Source organism: Labeo rohita, chromosome 15 (assembly GCF_022985175.1).
Source record: "Labeo rohita strain BAU-BD-2019 chromosome 15, IGBB_LRoh.1.0, whole genome shotgun sequence".
NCBI lineage: Eukaryota > Metazoa > Chordata > Actinopteri > Cypriniformes > Cyprinidae > Labeo > Labeo rohita.
The window spans coordinates 15,718,658-15,733,003 of NC_066883.1; the positions used below are offsets into that span (position 1 = coordinate 15,718,658).

The 14,346-nt window shown below is 37.2% G+C and overlaps 1 protein-coding gene across 1 annotated transcript; it reads left to right on the forward strand.

The window, feature by feature from the left end:
- The first annotated feature begins 1,314 nt into the window (after nt 1-1,314).
- On the forward strand, nt 1,315-7,711 carry LOC127176784 (calcium-activated chloride channel regulator 4A). Its single transcript, XM_051128566.1, has 14 exons — nt 1,315-1,518; nt 3,422-3,559; nt 3,663-3,813; nt 3,897-4,002; nt 4,088-4,247; nt 4,353-4,580; nt 4,732-4,956; nt 5,066-5,246; nt 5,700-5,806; nt 5,898-6,113; nt 6,203-6,467; nt 6,565-6,729; nt 6,835-7,059; nt 7,160-7,711. The coding sequence occupies exons 1-14, from the start codon at nt 1,372-1,374 to the stop codon at nt 7,540-7,542; spliced, it is 2,697 nt and encodes an 898-aa protein (XP_050984523.1). The 5' UTR covers nt 1,315-1,371; the 3' UTR covers nt 7,543-7,711.
- Nucleotides 7,712-14,346: the final 6,635 nt, after the last annotated feature.

Sequence of the window (14,346 nt, forward strand, 5' to 3'; positions counted from 1 at the left end):
CTGTGCAATGCAAATAAATCCATATCAATTTGTAATATATGAATGTTTAGGAATATATTGTACAAAAAAGTAATAATAAAATAATAATAATAAACAAAACTGTCATATAACAAGCCGTTTGTATTGATGGAGTTTGTTTTTGCAGCTGCATAAGGGTGAGCCACTCTGATGTTTTACATTGATCAGCCACAGATCAGCAGCTCAACAATCAGCTTCCTCATTTTTAATTATTTAATGAAATGTACATGAGGATGAAATCACAGTGCTGATTATAAAATACAGCATTGCTTCCTGAAAAGTTGATAATCCTTAAAGGAATAGTTCACTCAAGAATGAAGTGTTTTACCTGGACTGGAGTCTTGTGGGTTATTGTGATGTTTTTATCAGCTGTTTGGACTCTCATTCTGACAGCACCCATTCACTGCTTTCACTTGTGAAAACGTAGTGGCAATTGGCTGTAATATTGTGCACATTTTACATGTTGAGCTTATTGAGGAGCATATTTTTGTTTATTTTAAAATGCAATGACTGATTTCTTTTGGAACTCATGTGAATGTTGGTTATACAGCATGACTGTCACTTCATTTTAGAACCTCTGAACCTTGTCATGGCAGTAATGACAAGGACAGTTCCAAGAAAAATAACAGATAGTATTACATTTTATAGTTGTTTTCAAGTATTATAACTTATGTAATACACATACATTCAGCCTGTGATGGTGGCAAGACAATAAACACATTGAAAGGTTAATTTCCTGTTTTCCATTCACTCTTTGAGACTATATCAATATGTTGCAACAGGACATGTAGGCCTGCTCTAAGCAGTCTAGTTGCACAAGTAAACTAAATAAGAGTTAACAGGCTTCATTTATCAACAGTGCATAAAAAAGGTTCTATGTTTAGTCCTTATGGGAGTGGCCTCTTTCAGCAAGATAAAGCACCTCTGTGTGGGGAACACTGCAAAAAAATGTTTAGGAATGATTTGAGGAACAAGGAGTTCAAGGTATTGCCTTGGGCTCCAAATTCCCCAGATCTCAATCCATTTGAACATCTGTGGGATGTGTTGGACCAAGAAATCCAATCAATGGAACCCCAACCTGGCAACTTGCAGAATTTAAAAGATCTGCTTTTAATGTCTTATTAGACATTCAGAAGTCTTATGGTCTCGATGCATACTGTGGGGGGGACCCACAGTGCATATTATGTTTCAAATGGGCGATTGACTAAGAGCTGGAGGTTGACAGAATCTTGTCACGCCCCTGCATGACATTAAACCACACACCCACTTATCTCTAATCAGACCCTTCAAGAACATTTGTGACATTATACAAAACAAAGTTTGGGAGTTACAGTTCACCTAAACTCTGCAGCTATGGGCTCAAGAACTGTGTTCTTGCTATGGATGTTGCTGTCGTCCACCTCCACTGGAATCAAACTAGATGGAAACGGTTATGTTGATGTTGTCATTGCAATCAGTTCAAGAGTATCACAGGACAACACACTCATTGATAAAATCAAGGTGAATATTTTTTCCTGTCTATTTTAACAAACGTTATGTGTATTAATGGTTTTAGTGGTTTTGGTAAAAGATAATATTTTGTTTGACAGAAATACATCAAATTCAAATTTTCTAAATCAAATAAAATTTTCAATTATTTGTTTTTAGTGTAATTACTTGTTATTAGTGTTGCACAATATACCAGTACTTAAACAGTATCGCTTGTATACCCCGCTTTTAAAAACGTTACGATTCTGCATTTTACTGGTACCGGTACTTTAAGAATGCATTTTAATAAGAGCCGTATTTCTGCATGACTGTGTTAGTGAATGGCGCAGACGTGCAGTTTTGTTTACTATACACATACGCATGATGCTCCCGTGTTTTCAGCCTCTGCCGCCTCAATATATGAGTACATGAACACATAAACATAATTTCTAGAACTACTCTGAGAGTCACTTCATGGGCATTTTACCATTTCTTTTGCAAAAAACTATCATCATATAATGAAGACCCTAAAGGTCTTCACAGCGACCGGTCAAAATAAAAGTTAAGTTTAACTAGTCAGAAACATAATATTACTTAATGTAAAGACAGTACTACTACTAATAATAAAAGTATTATTAAAACAATGTTTAAGGAATATTTACCAGAAAATTGTAAATACACAACACAGTATTTCTGAAAAAATAAAAGAAAGAAATAGCCTATAATAAATTAATTCTTTATCAAATCTAATTATCCTTTATAAATTATTAGACATGCTTTTGATTAGTAAAATGTAATAAAACAATTAAAATAGAATCCAGAAAATTAATGGAAAACTGAATTTGAGAAAAATAATTAAAACGTATTTCATAGGGCCTTACACTTATAATAAATTGCTGTGAAATTCTGCAAGTTTAATAATTTCAATTAATTAGACATGCTTTTTGATATATATTTTTTTATGTAACCATTAGAATAGAATCTAGAAAAATTAAAATGGAGTTAGGAAAAAATAAAACAGATTTCATAGTGCCCTCTTGGTTTTGTGTGTGTCTTTGTTTTATTGTAGTTGTCCTTTAGTTTGTTACTAGCATCTAGGTTCTTATTATTAATAACAAAGATAAAATAACAAAAAATGACTGTCATGATATAAACTGTTGTTGTGAAATAAAATTACTATATCATGAAATAAGATTTGGCTTTATCCTTTAAGATAACTTTCCAATATAGCAAAGATCTCTACATATCTGTAGGCTCAGTAGTTGTTCACCATAATCCTGCACTGTAAAAAATAAAAAACACAATTTGTTGAGTCATCTTAAAATAATTTGTTACCCTGCTGCCTTAAAATTTTAAGTTCAGTCAACTAAAATAAGTTTATTCAACTTGAAATGTTAAGTTGTACTAAGTAACAACTTAGATATTTGTGTTTGCTAAACTTAACAGATGGGTAAGTAACCCAGCTGCCTTGAAATTTTAAGTTGATTCAACTCAAATATCTAAGTTGTCACTTATAATTTATAATTTAACATTTCAAGTTGAATAAACTTTTTTTGAATTGACTGAACTTAAAATTTTAAGGCAGCCATTTTACAAATTATTTTAAGTTGACTCAACAAATTGTTTTTTACAGTGTGTGTAGTGGCACTGGCATGTGATTATTATTGTTTTATTATTATTTTTATTTTAAAGGGGGGATTAAATGATTTGTTTTAATAGATAAAATAACTATGTTCTCCGTTTGGATCATCTATTATTCAATCACTTTTCCTGTTCTATGTTTTTCTGTAGTATCGGTTCAGTAGTAATATTGTGATATTTTAGTCAGGTATCGTATCGAAGTCAAAATTTTGGTATCGTGACAACACTACTTGTTATACATACATACACACATTTTGAGTTCTTCTCATTTTATCTTTTCACTTTCATCTGACAGGACATGGTCACTGAAGGGTCGCTTTATCTCTTTGAAGCATTGGATAAAAAGGTCTATTTCAAGGAAGCTACAATACTGATCCCACCCCAGTGGAATAGTAAAGGTTTTACCAAAGCAAGAACAGAGTTGTTTGAAAAGGTACAGATGATTATGTCATTTTATCTTACCCGTCAAAAATTTACCTCTTCAGTTATTTTATTCACATTTGATATTGCTGACTGAATTCCTATGTCAAACACAGGCAAGAATAAGAATTGATAATCCTAATCCAGCATATGGTGACGAACCCTACACTAATCAGTTTGGAGAATGTGGAGCTGAGGCAGAGTACATTCATTTCACCCCAAACTACTTCCGAGACAACACACTTACTAAGCAGTACGGGCCAAAAGGTGAGCATCTTGTAATCCTTTAACATTTATCCAGGTTAATACAGTAATCTGTTTGTTTTATTAGCAAGAATGTTTGTTTGCAGGAAGGGTCTTGGTGCATGAATGGGCTCATCTGAGATGGGGCGTTTATGATGAATACAGTGAAAAAAATCCATTCTACTACTCTAATGGCCATATTGAAGCTACAAGGTTATAAACCTTTAACAAAAAGAAAGCATGTGATTGAAATCTCCTTGGAAATGATCTCAACCATTGATTTCCTGCTTATCTTTAGGTGTAGCAAAAATATTAAAGGTCAGTTTTATGAGGATTCTGCTAGAACTCCATGCCCCAATGATCCACAAACTTCACTACCGACTAAGAACTGCAAGTTTTTTCCTAACAAATATCAAAACACACACAGTTCAATAATGTTCCTGCCAAGCCTGGATTCTGTAAGTATAGATTTTACATGTTCCATAAATGCAACTTATCTTAATTCACAGTTTGTTGTATGCAATTATAGGGAAGAAATAATCGTTCAGAATATTTGATTTCAGGTGACCACATTTTGTCGTGAAAATGAGCACAATTATGATGCCCCAAACCTGCAAAATAAAAAATGTGGCAAAGCAACATGGACCGTAATATTTGAGGATTCTGTGGATAAAGACGCACTTCGTTCTCTAAAACCGCTGCAGACTTCTCCACCAGCACCAACTTTCAAAGTTGTGCAGCGAATGCATCGGGTCGTTTGTCTCGTACTTGATGTCTCAGGAAGCATGCAAGTATGCAAAAACATCAACTAAACTTTAAAATAAAAATACGTAATGTATTATAACCTTCAGTGCTCTGATATGAGCTTAATCATTTTGAAACCGAAAGAAGCATCAAATTGATATCACATGCATGTTTATTATTACTGCATCCATTTTCTAGGGCTCTAGAATTCTTCGACTGCAACAGGCTGCCACACATTTCCTGCAGAATATCATTGAAGATCAATCCAGTGTGGGAATGGTAACATTTAGCACTGATGCTTCTACTCTGAGCTCCTTGACTACTATTGACAGTGACACCACAAGAGAACGTCTCATCGCTTTGTTGCCAAAAACAGCAGCTGGATCAACAAACATGTGTAAAGGCCTCAATCTAGGCTTAGAGGTGCCCTATTATTCATACAAGTATACATTTTTTTTAATGTTTATAATCTTATGTGTGAAATATATGCTGTCTGTTATATGCCAATGTTCTGTGTCTTCAAAACTTAAAGGTACTTAAAAAGGACAATGGGGATGTGATAGGAGATGAAATCATTTTTCTGACAGATGGTGAAGCCTCAGATGACCTTAATAGTTGTGTTCCCAATGCAATTAATAGTGGTGCGATTATACACACAATTGCTTTGGGTAATAAAGCAGATAAAGCACTGAGGGAAATGGCGGACAAAACTGGTAAGAAACAGTCACATACAGACTAACAGTGTCCCAAAAATAAGTACTGTAGGCCTAGGTGGACATTTATGTCGCAATTTAAATTTCATTCATTGAATTTCATTACTTTAGACAGATGGTTTTCAAACTGTTGGATGTGCATAGTTATGAAAGTTATGAAATTCAGTTAACACATTTGATGGTGGGCCTTACATACTTACATATTTCTGACATGATGCACAAGCATTTCGCAATTTAAATCAGCGTGATGAATTATACAATTGATCAAATTTTTAAAAATATTGTTGATATTTTGGTAAAAATCATACAAAATTCATCCATTTATCAAATTAATCCATTTCATAAACATTTCTAAATCATACCTTTGGAGCAAATGTATCTGAGTATATCATGGTATTCAGTGACTGTTTATTATCCAATGGAAATTTCTCATATGTTCTATGTTGAAAATAGGGGGGAAATTTATCACAGCCAGTGATGACACTACCTCTAATCAGCTAATGAATGGATTTTCAACACTAACTGTACCAACAGGAGATCAAACAAAAGACCCAGTTCAGGTTTGGCAAGTGATCGCTCACTGTCCATGGTAAAGTACCTTAAGGCTAGCCTATTATGGATATTGATGTTTCATTTCTATCACCCGTTTAGATAGACAGTGTGGGAGCAAAAACATCTGACTGGTTTAATGGGACAGTACCAATAGATCAGACTATTGGTACCAAAACCAGCTTTACAATAACCTATGAAACAACTCTACCTAAAGTTTACATACAGTCACCGAGTGGCTCAGTCTACAATCAAATGCAGATGCGTCATGATGAATCATCTAAAACAGTGACTTTAAAAGTTCCAGGAACTGCACAGGTGTGTGCTGAACTTGCTCATGATTTCATTTGCTTTTCTTTAACTTTTCATGAATTATTCATTTAATAATACTATCATGTGTTTGGTAGACTGGGGACTGGAAGTACAGTATCCAAACTCCAACAAATCAGGCTCTGACTGTAACAGCAACGAGTCATGCGGCACGAGCTGATGTTCCCCCTATCATTGTCAAAGCCCGCATGGACCAGAAGTTCAGTGACGGCACTAAACCCATGATAGTGTTTGCTGAGGTTAGTCAGAATTACAAGCCTGTAATAAATGCTGAAGTGTGGGCTACGCTGGAGCCAGAATCTGGTCCTGCACAAACGTTACAACTGCTGGACAATGGAGCAGGTGAATGACAAATAATTCATGTTTATAGTCTGCACTCAACTTCACATTAACATTATATAGCCAAAAGTGCTCAAATAAATCCAGTATTATTTTCCAGGAGCTGATGCTTTCAAAGATGATGGTGTCTATTCCAAATATTTCACAATGATGAAAAATGGGAGAAGCAGCTTAAAAGTAAGAGTGAAGAATCAAAATGGACAAGCCAGCTTTACTCTCCAAAAAAGGGGTGGTGCTCCATACGTACCGGGATATATGGTAGACGGTAAACCCTGAGATCAAGACTCTTAAAACAAACTACTCAAACATTTCCTTTCCTTCCTCACAACCAGTTCTTGCAGATGTATTCAGGTGGTTTGTTTAATTTCAGGTGTGGTGGAGATGAACCCTTCAAAACCTCTAGTTTCGTCGGAATCATTTATAATCGGAAGCTTCAGCAGAACAGCCACCGGAGAGAGTTTTGAGGTGATTCTTAAAAGCACAACTCCACCAAATTTCCCTCCTAACAGAATCACAGATCTAAATGCAGAGATCCAGAAGGACACTGTTCTTCTCAGCTGGACAGCTCCTGGTGAGGACCTCGACCATGGGACAGGTAAAGCATACAATTAGTACAAAATAGAAGTTGTTCTAAAGCTAGATCTCAAAATAATGTATCTTTCATAGGTCTTACAAGGTGTTTCTTTTCCTTTAAGCTAAATCCTACAAGATCAAGTGGAGCCTTGACTTTAAAATGCTTCAGTTCAACTTCAGCAATGCTCATGAAGTCAACATATCTGGCATCTCACCTCAGGAGGCTGGATCAGTTGAACAACATTCATTCAATCTCAGTTTTCCAATCCAAAATGGCACAACACTCTACTTTGCAGTTCAATCTGAAGACAAAGAAAATGTCAAATCTCAAATCTCCAACATTGCTCAAGCTTCAAAGATCATCCCTCATCCAGAACCCACAGAGGTGTCAGATCCAGACTTCAAACTTATGTTTATTGCAATATCTGTTTGCTTGGCCACTGTGGTGATTACTGGCATTATTGCTATAACAGCATGGGCATTGAAACGAAGTAAACCTGCTTAGACCACAACCAATATTAACATCTGATACAAAGAAAATCTTTACATTCAAATCTGAACATCACCTTATGGTTAGCAAGAAAATAATACAGCTTGGTAAAACTTTAAATTTGTTTATATTGGAATGTTTGTGTGCTCTTAAAACAAATAATTAAACTTCCAATGAGATGATGGCAGCTGTCTAGTTTTTTTTTTTTTTTTTTTTTTTTTTTTTTTTTTTTTCTTTTCATATGCACTGGTAATCAATACATACATTAATAAATAAATACAAGCATGTATAATGTGATTAAAACTTTATAAAGTACTAATTACTACTGTATTTACTAAAATATAACATATAGAGAAGTTGTGATGAAGTGCTGGGTTGGCTGAAACCACAAGCAGTTCTGTTTAAGCAAGGTTGAGTTCAAGGTGATGGTCCAGAAATGTTTGTCAGACAGCCTGAACAGCTAATGTCAGATCATCTGGTTGGAATAAGAAGTAGAGTTGAGTGTCATCAGCACAGCAGTGATAGGGAAACCCATAATAGATCGGAAAAATGACGTAGATAAAGAAGAGAAGTGGTCCAGGCACTGAGCCCTGAGGAACCCCAATAGCAAGAAGTTGTGACTTAGAAACCTCACAGCTCCAAGACACCCTGAAAGACCTAACTTGGAGGTAAGACTTGTAAGGTCCACTTAAAAGAGAATCCACTTCCAGAACAATTTACTCACCCCCTTGTCATCCAAGATGTTCATGTCTTTCTTTCTTCAGTCATAAAGAAATTATGATTTTTGAGGAAAACATTTCAGCATTTTTCTCCATATAATGGACTGATATGGTACCCTGATTTTGAACTTCCAAAATGCAGTTTAAATGCGGCTTCAAATGATCCCAAATGCAGTTGTAAACGATCTCAGCCAAGCATGGTCTTATCTAGCAAAACGATCGGTTATTTTAATAAAAAATAATACATATATATATAATATATATATATACTTTTTAATGCCAAACGCTTGTCTTGTCTTACTCTGCCTTTACTGTTTTTGTTCCGGTTCACGACAGTTGAAAAACTCCCATCTCATGTTCTCCCTCAACTTCGAAATTGTTCAATATCGCTGTTTTACCTTTTTTTTTTTTTAAGGGTGTTTGATCTTCTTTGCATGTTCATTTTGCAAAGACTGGGTCGGAACTTCTGCAGCAATGTGGGATGACTTTGGAATAATTTTTGAAGTTGAGGGAGAAAATACGATTGAAGTTGTTCAACATACCCTAACTGTCTTCAGTCAGAATACACAGAGTTCAGGGAGAGAAAGGCAAGACGAGCGTATGAGATTAAAATGTATTTAAATTGTATATATATATATTTTTTTTTTTTTTTCGATCGTTTTGCTAGATAAGACCCTTCTTCCTCGGCTGGGATTGTTTACAACCGCATTTGGGATTGTTTGAAGCCGCATTTCCTTAAATATCCTTAAATACATATTTACAGATACACAGATACAGATAAACATCCTCCAAATGGAGAAAGGAACTAACAATTGGAATTTGCATTGATCAAATCCTAGACGTTAGAGTTTACACCTTTTGAGGACAGATAGTAATTTGCATGAAAGGTGCTGGGAAATGGCACAACCTCTACAGTGAGCCAAATATATTTAAACTCTTAGGATCTGTATTACCTTTAGTCTACTTTTAGTCTACTAGACTACATCTTAGTCTACTAAGACCACTGAGTCAAAGAGACAATTCAAATGATACCAAACATGACAGTCACTATCATTTGCATTCTTGTAAAACATGATATTATGTTATCGACCATTCTAAGTGAGCTGTGTGAAGAAAGGATGGGTAAGGGGAAGGAAGTGGATGACAGTGCATGAGTTTGCTTCTCTGCAGCCCTGAGTCTAGAGTGATGTTCACAGAGAACATCCGATAGCCAGGAGGTGGGGGTGGGGGGTTGGGGGATGGGGGGTGTTTGTGGTTTTCTGGATGAAAGGGGCCAAAAGTTATCTAAGCAAGATGTTAGAGTGAAGCAAAGAGTGTCAGTAGCAGTGTTAGTGTCCAGTGCTGAAAATTGAGATGGTGGAGGAAATGAGGATAAAACCACAGATGATTAAAGGAAGAGTAAGCATAGATTACGCTGAAAGGTGACCTGTGGAGGGCTGTGTGTTGTGTCAGGAGTCAGTATATGGTTAAAAGTACTGAAGAAGTGGTCTGAGGATCAAAAAGACAGGACAACATTACTATTTTTAGTATAGCAGTAGTAGTAGTAGTAGCAGCAATATGGTCTGAGAAGCTTAACTGATCAGCAGTCACAACTCCAAGGTTCCTGGCTGTCCTGGAAGGAGTTATGGTTGTCCAACCTAGAGGAAGTGGTGATAAAGATCTGGGTTTGCTGAGACCACAAGCAGTTCTGTCTTAGCAAGGTTGAAGGTAATGGGCCAGAAATGTCTGTCAGACAGGCAGCAATGCGACCAGCTACTGTCAGATCATCTAGTTAGAGTGAGAAGAGGAATTGAACGCCATTAGCATAACAGTGATAGGAAAAGCCATGTTTCTGAATGACAGATCCCAATGATGACACGTAGATGGAAAAGAGAAGTGGTCCAAGCACTGAGCCCTGAGGAACCCCAGTAGCAAGAAGTTGTGACATAGAAACCTCACTCCTCCAAGACACCCTGAAAGTCCTACCTGAGAGGTAAGACTTGAACCACTGAAGTGCAGCTCCTGAGATGCAGATCTTCACGAGGGTGGACAGGAGGATCTGGTGGTTCACTGTGTCAGAAACAGCAAACAGATCCAGCAAGATGAGTACTGGGGATTTGGAAGCTGCTCTTGGTAACCGAGAGCAAGGCAGTCTTAGTTGAGTGGCTGTTCTTAAAGCCAGATGAGTTGTTGTCCAGGAGGTAACTCGCTAAAGTGTCTTTGCAGTGAATGGAAGAAGGGATACCTACAGTGGGGTTACCTGAGCCTGCTTAAGTGCTGTGGTAAATGTACCTGTGTGAAGAGAGGTTATGTTAGTGAGTACAGGTATAATTGAAGAAGAAAGGACAAAGAAGAGAAGGTTTTTATAAGTGTGTGAGAGTCAGAACAATTGTTAATTTTGTTATGGCAGTACGTCGATTTAGCAGTGGACACAAGGTCAAGGTTTTTTCTAGGTGGATGTTCAAGTAGTACCAGAAGAATACTGTCTTCAGGCAAGTTTGAGAGTAACACATTCAACTCCTTCAAGAAGTTCCCCAGTTGACCTGGGTGAAAATAAACAACTACAAAGTGTGTTTTTACAGTTAACTTGTATAAGAAATAATATATAAAAATAAATAAAATATATAAATATATAAAAAAGACAGGAAAACATTATTATTTTTAGTATAGTAGTAGTAGTAATATGTGAAGCTTAACTGATCATCAGTCACAACTCCAAGGTTCCTGGCTGTCCTGGAAGGAGATATGGTTGACAAACCAAGCCATGAAATCCAAGGAATTGTCTGTAGATCTCCGAGACAGGATTGTATGGAGGCACAGATCTAGGGAAGGGTACAGAAAAATTTCTGCAGCACTAAAGATCCCAATGAGCACAGTGGCCTCCAACATTTGCAAATGAAAGACGTTTGGAACCAACAAGACTCGTCCTAGAGCAGGCCGCCCGGCCAAACTAAGTGATCAGGGGAGAAGGACCTTAGTCAGGGAGGTAATCAAGAACCTGGTCTGATCTGCGGAGAGAGGAGAACCTTACAGAAGAACAACCATCTGCAGCACTCCACCAATTAGGCCTGTCTGGTAGAGTGGCCAGATGTAAGCCTCTCCTCACCTGGTGGACTCTCAGACCATGAGAAGCAAAAAATATTGAACTCGTTGGCTTGAATGGCAAGTGTTATGTCTGGAGGACCGCTCATCATCTGGCTAATACCATCCCTACAGTGAAGCATGGTGGTGGCGGCTTCATGCTGTGGGGATGTTTTTCAGCGGTAGGAACTGGGAGACTAGTCAGGACCGATGGAAAGGTAAATGTACAGAGACATCCTTGATGAAAACCTGCTCCAGAGCATTCTGGACCTCAGGCTGGGGACAACGGTTCTTCTTTTAACAAGACATTGATCCTAAGCACACACCCATGATAACAAAGGAATGGCTACAGGACAACTATGTGAATGTTCTTAAGTGATCCAACCAGAGCCCAGACTTGAACCCAACTGAACATCTCTGGAGATATGTAAAAAATGGCTGTGCACCAACGCTCCACATCCAAGCAGATGGAGCTTGAGAGGTACTGCAAAAAAGTATGGGAGAAACTGCCCAAAAATGGGTGTGCCAAGCTTGTAGCATTATACTCAAAAAGACTTGAGGCTGAGATTGGTGCCAAACAAAGTATTGAGCAAAGTTATTTATTCATTTATTTTTTAATATACATTTGCAAAGATTTCAAACAAACGTCTTTCACGTTGTCATTATAGTTTTTATATATACAGGTATGTGCCAAAAAATTAGAATATCGAGGGAAAGTCCATTTATTTCAATAATTTGTTTCAAAAAGTGAAACTTGTATGTTAGATTAGTTCACTACACACAAAGTGAAATATTTTAAAAAAATATTTCTGGCCCATTACCTTCACAAAGTGAAGCCTTTATTTGTTTCAATTTTGATGATTATGGATTAAAGACAAAAAAAAAAAAAAAATCCAGTATTTCACAAAATTCTTAAACACATGTTGGCCTTCTGAAAAGTGTGTTAATGTACTGTATTATGCCCTCAGTACTTTGTTGGGCCTCCTTTTGCACTAATTACAGCATCAAGGCGGCGTGGCATGGAGGCGATCAGCCTTGGACACAGTTGAGGTGTTATGGTAGCCCAAGTTGCTTTGATATTAGCCTTCAGTTCGTCTGCATTTCAGTGTCTCTGTTCCCTCATCTTCCTTTTGACAGTACCCCATAGATTTTCAATGGGGTTTAAGTCAGGCGAGTTTGTCGGCCAGTCAAGTACAGTTATTCCATGGCTATTAAACCAGGTACTGGTAGTTTTGGCTTTGTGGGCAGGTGCGAAATCCTGCTGGAAAATAAAATCATCATCTCCAAAAAGCTTGTCGGCAGCAAGAAGCATGAAGTGCTCTAAAATTTCCTGGTAGACAGCTGCGTTGACTGTGGACTTGATAAAAGACAATGGACCCACACCAGCAGATGACATGGCTCCCCAAACCATCACTGACTGTGGAAACTTCACAGTGGACTTTAAGCAGCTTGACTTTTGTGCCTCCGGACTCTGGGACCTTGATTTCCAAATGAAATGCAAAATTTGCTTTCATCTGAAAACAGGACTTTGGACCACTAGGCAACAGACCAGTACTTTTTCTCCTTAGCCCAGCACAGACGCTTCTGACGTTGTTTTTGGTTCAGGAGTGGCTTGACATGGAATTCTACAGCTGTAGCCCATGTCATGCAGACGTCTGTATGTTGTGGTTTTTGATGTACTGACACCAGCCTCAGTCCACTCCTTATGAAGCTCCCCCAGATTTCAGAACCGCCCTTGCTTGACAATCCTCTCAAGGCTACGGTCATCCCTGTCACTTATGCACCTTTTCTGGCCACATTTTTCCCTTCCTCTAAATGCTCTGTTAATATACTTAGATACTGCGCTCTGTGAGCATCCAGCTTCTTTTGCAATTGCCTTTTGAGACTTTTCCTCCTTATGGAGGGTGTCAATGATGGTCTTCTGCACAACCGTCAAGTCAGCAGTCTTCCCCATGATTCTGAAGCCTACTACGCCAGACTGAGACAATTTAAAGGCTGAGGAAACCTTTGCAGGTAGCTGACTAGATTGGGACACAGGGAGCCTACAATGTTGTACTTTGTCATGATATTCTAATTTTGTGAAATACTGGATTTGGGTTTTTTTATCTTTAATCCATAATCATTAAAATTGAAACAAATAAAGGCTTGAAATATTTCACTTGGTGTGTAGTGAACTAATATAACATACAAGTTTCACTATTTGAAACAAATTATTGAAATAAATGGACTTTCCCTCGATATTCTAATTTTTTGGCACATACCTGTATATATGGATGGTGCATTTCCTCTCTGGCTGTATAATTAGTGTGTGCTTTATTTAGTTCATTAACTCCGTGTGTCTGACATACTAGTTATAAAATGTTTACCCATTTTCTTTTTTGTATCTGAACAATTGTTCAACCACAAAGAGTTTCACCATCTTCCACTTGACTAGTCATGCTTAGTGTCGTTTAGAGTTGCTCAATTTCTGGAGAGTAAGAGGGTCAGACCAGTAAAAATGCATGTTATATAAGATATGAACTTCTAACTATGTTTGAGCTTAAAGGAAATTCCCCGAATATCTTTATGGATGAGCTGACTTTTATTAAATCACTAGAGCCATTCGGACTCATTCATGGCATTGTATATGAGGACTTTATGGTGTCATTACATCTTTTAATGATCATTCACTTTTATTATGCTTTCTGCTAGAGATTATAATGGCAACTGTTCTGTTATGTTTAGTTAGATGAGGGGGGCAATGATCCTGTACAAGGAAAATCATATAGTCTGTAGTCTAAATATAAAGTGAGACTGCTTGGAAATGACAGTAGATTTTCAGCCATGAAGATACAATAATATGCGGTTATGCAATAAAAACATGATGAGGACAGTTTGCACCACATGCGGAAGTGCATAAAACTGAAAAGGGTAACATAAATAACTAGGCTTTTATGCTCTAAGTTTCATGTTACGCATACAACAACCTTATTTTTATTATACATTGTTTTAAAAAGTAAAATTGACCTTTAGGGAATTGTTCAAAGCTCAAAAACAAGTT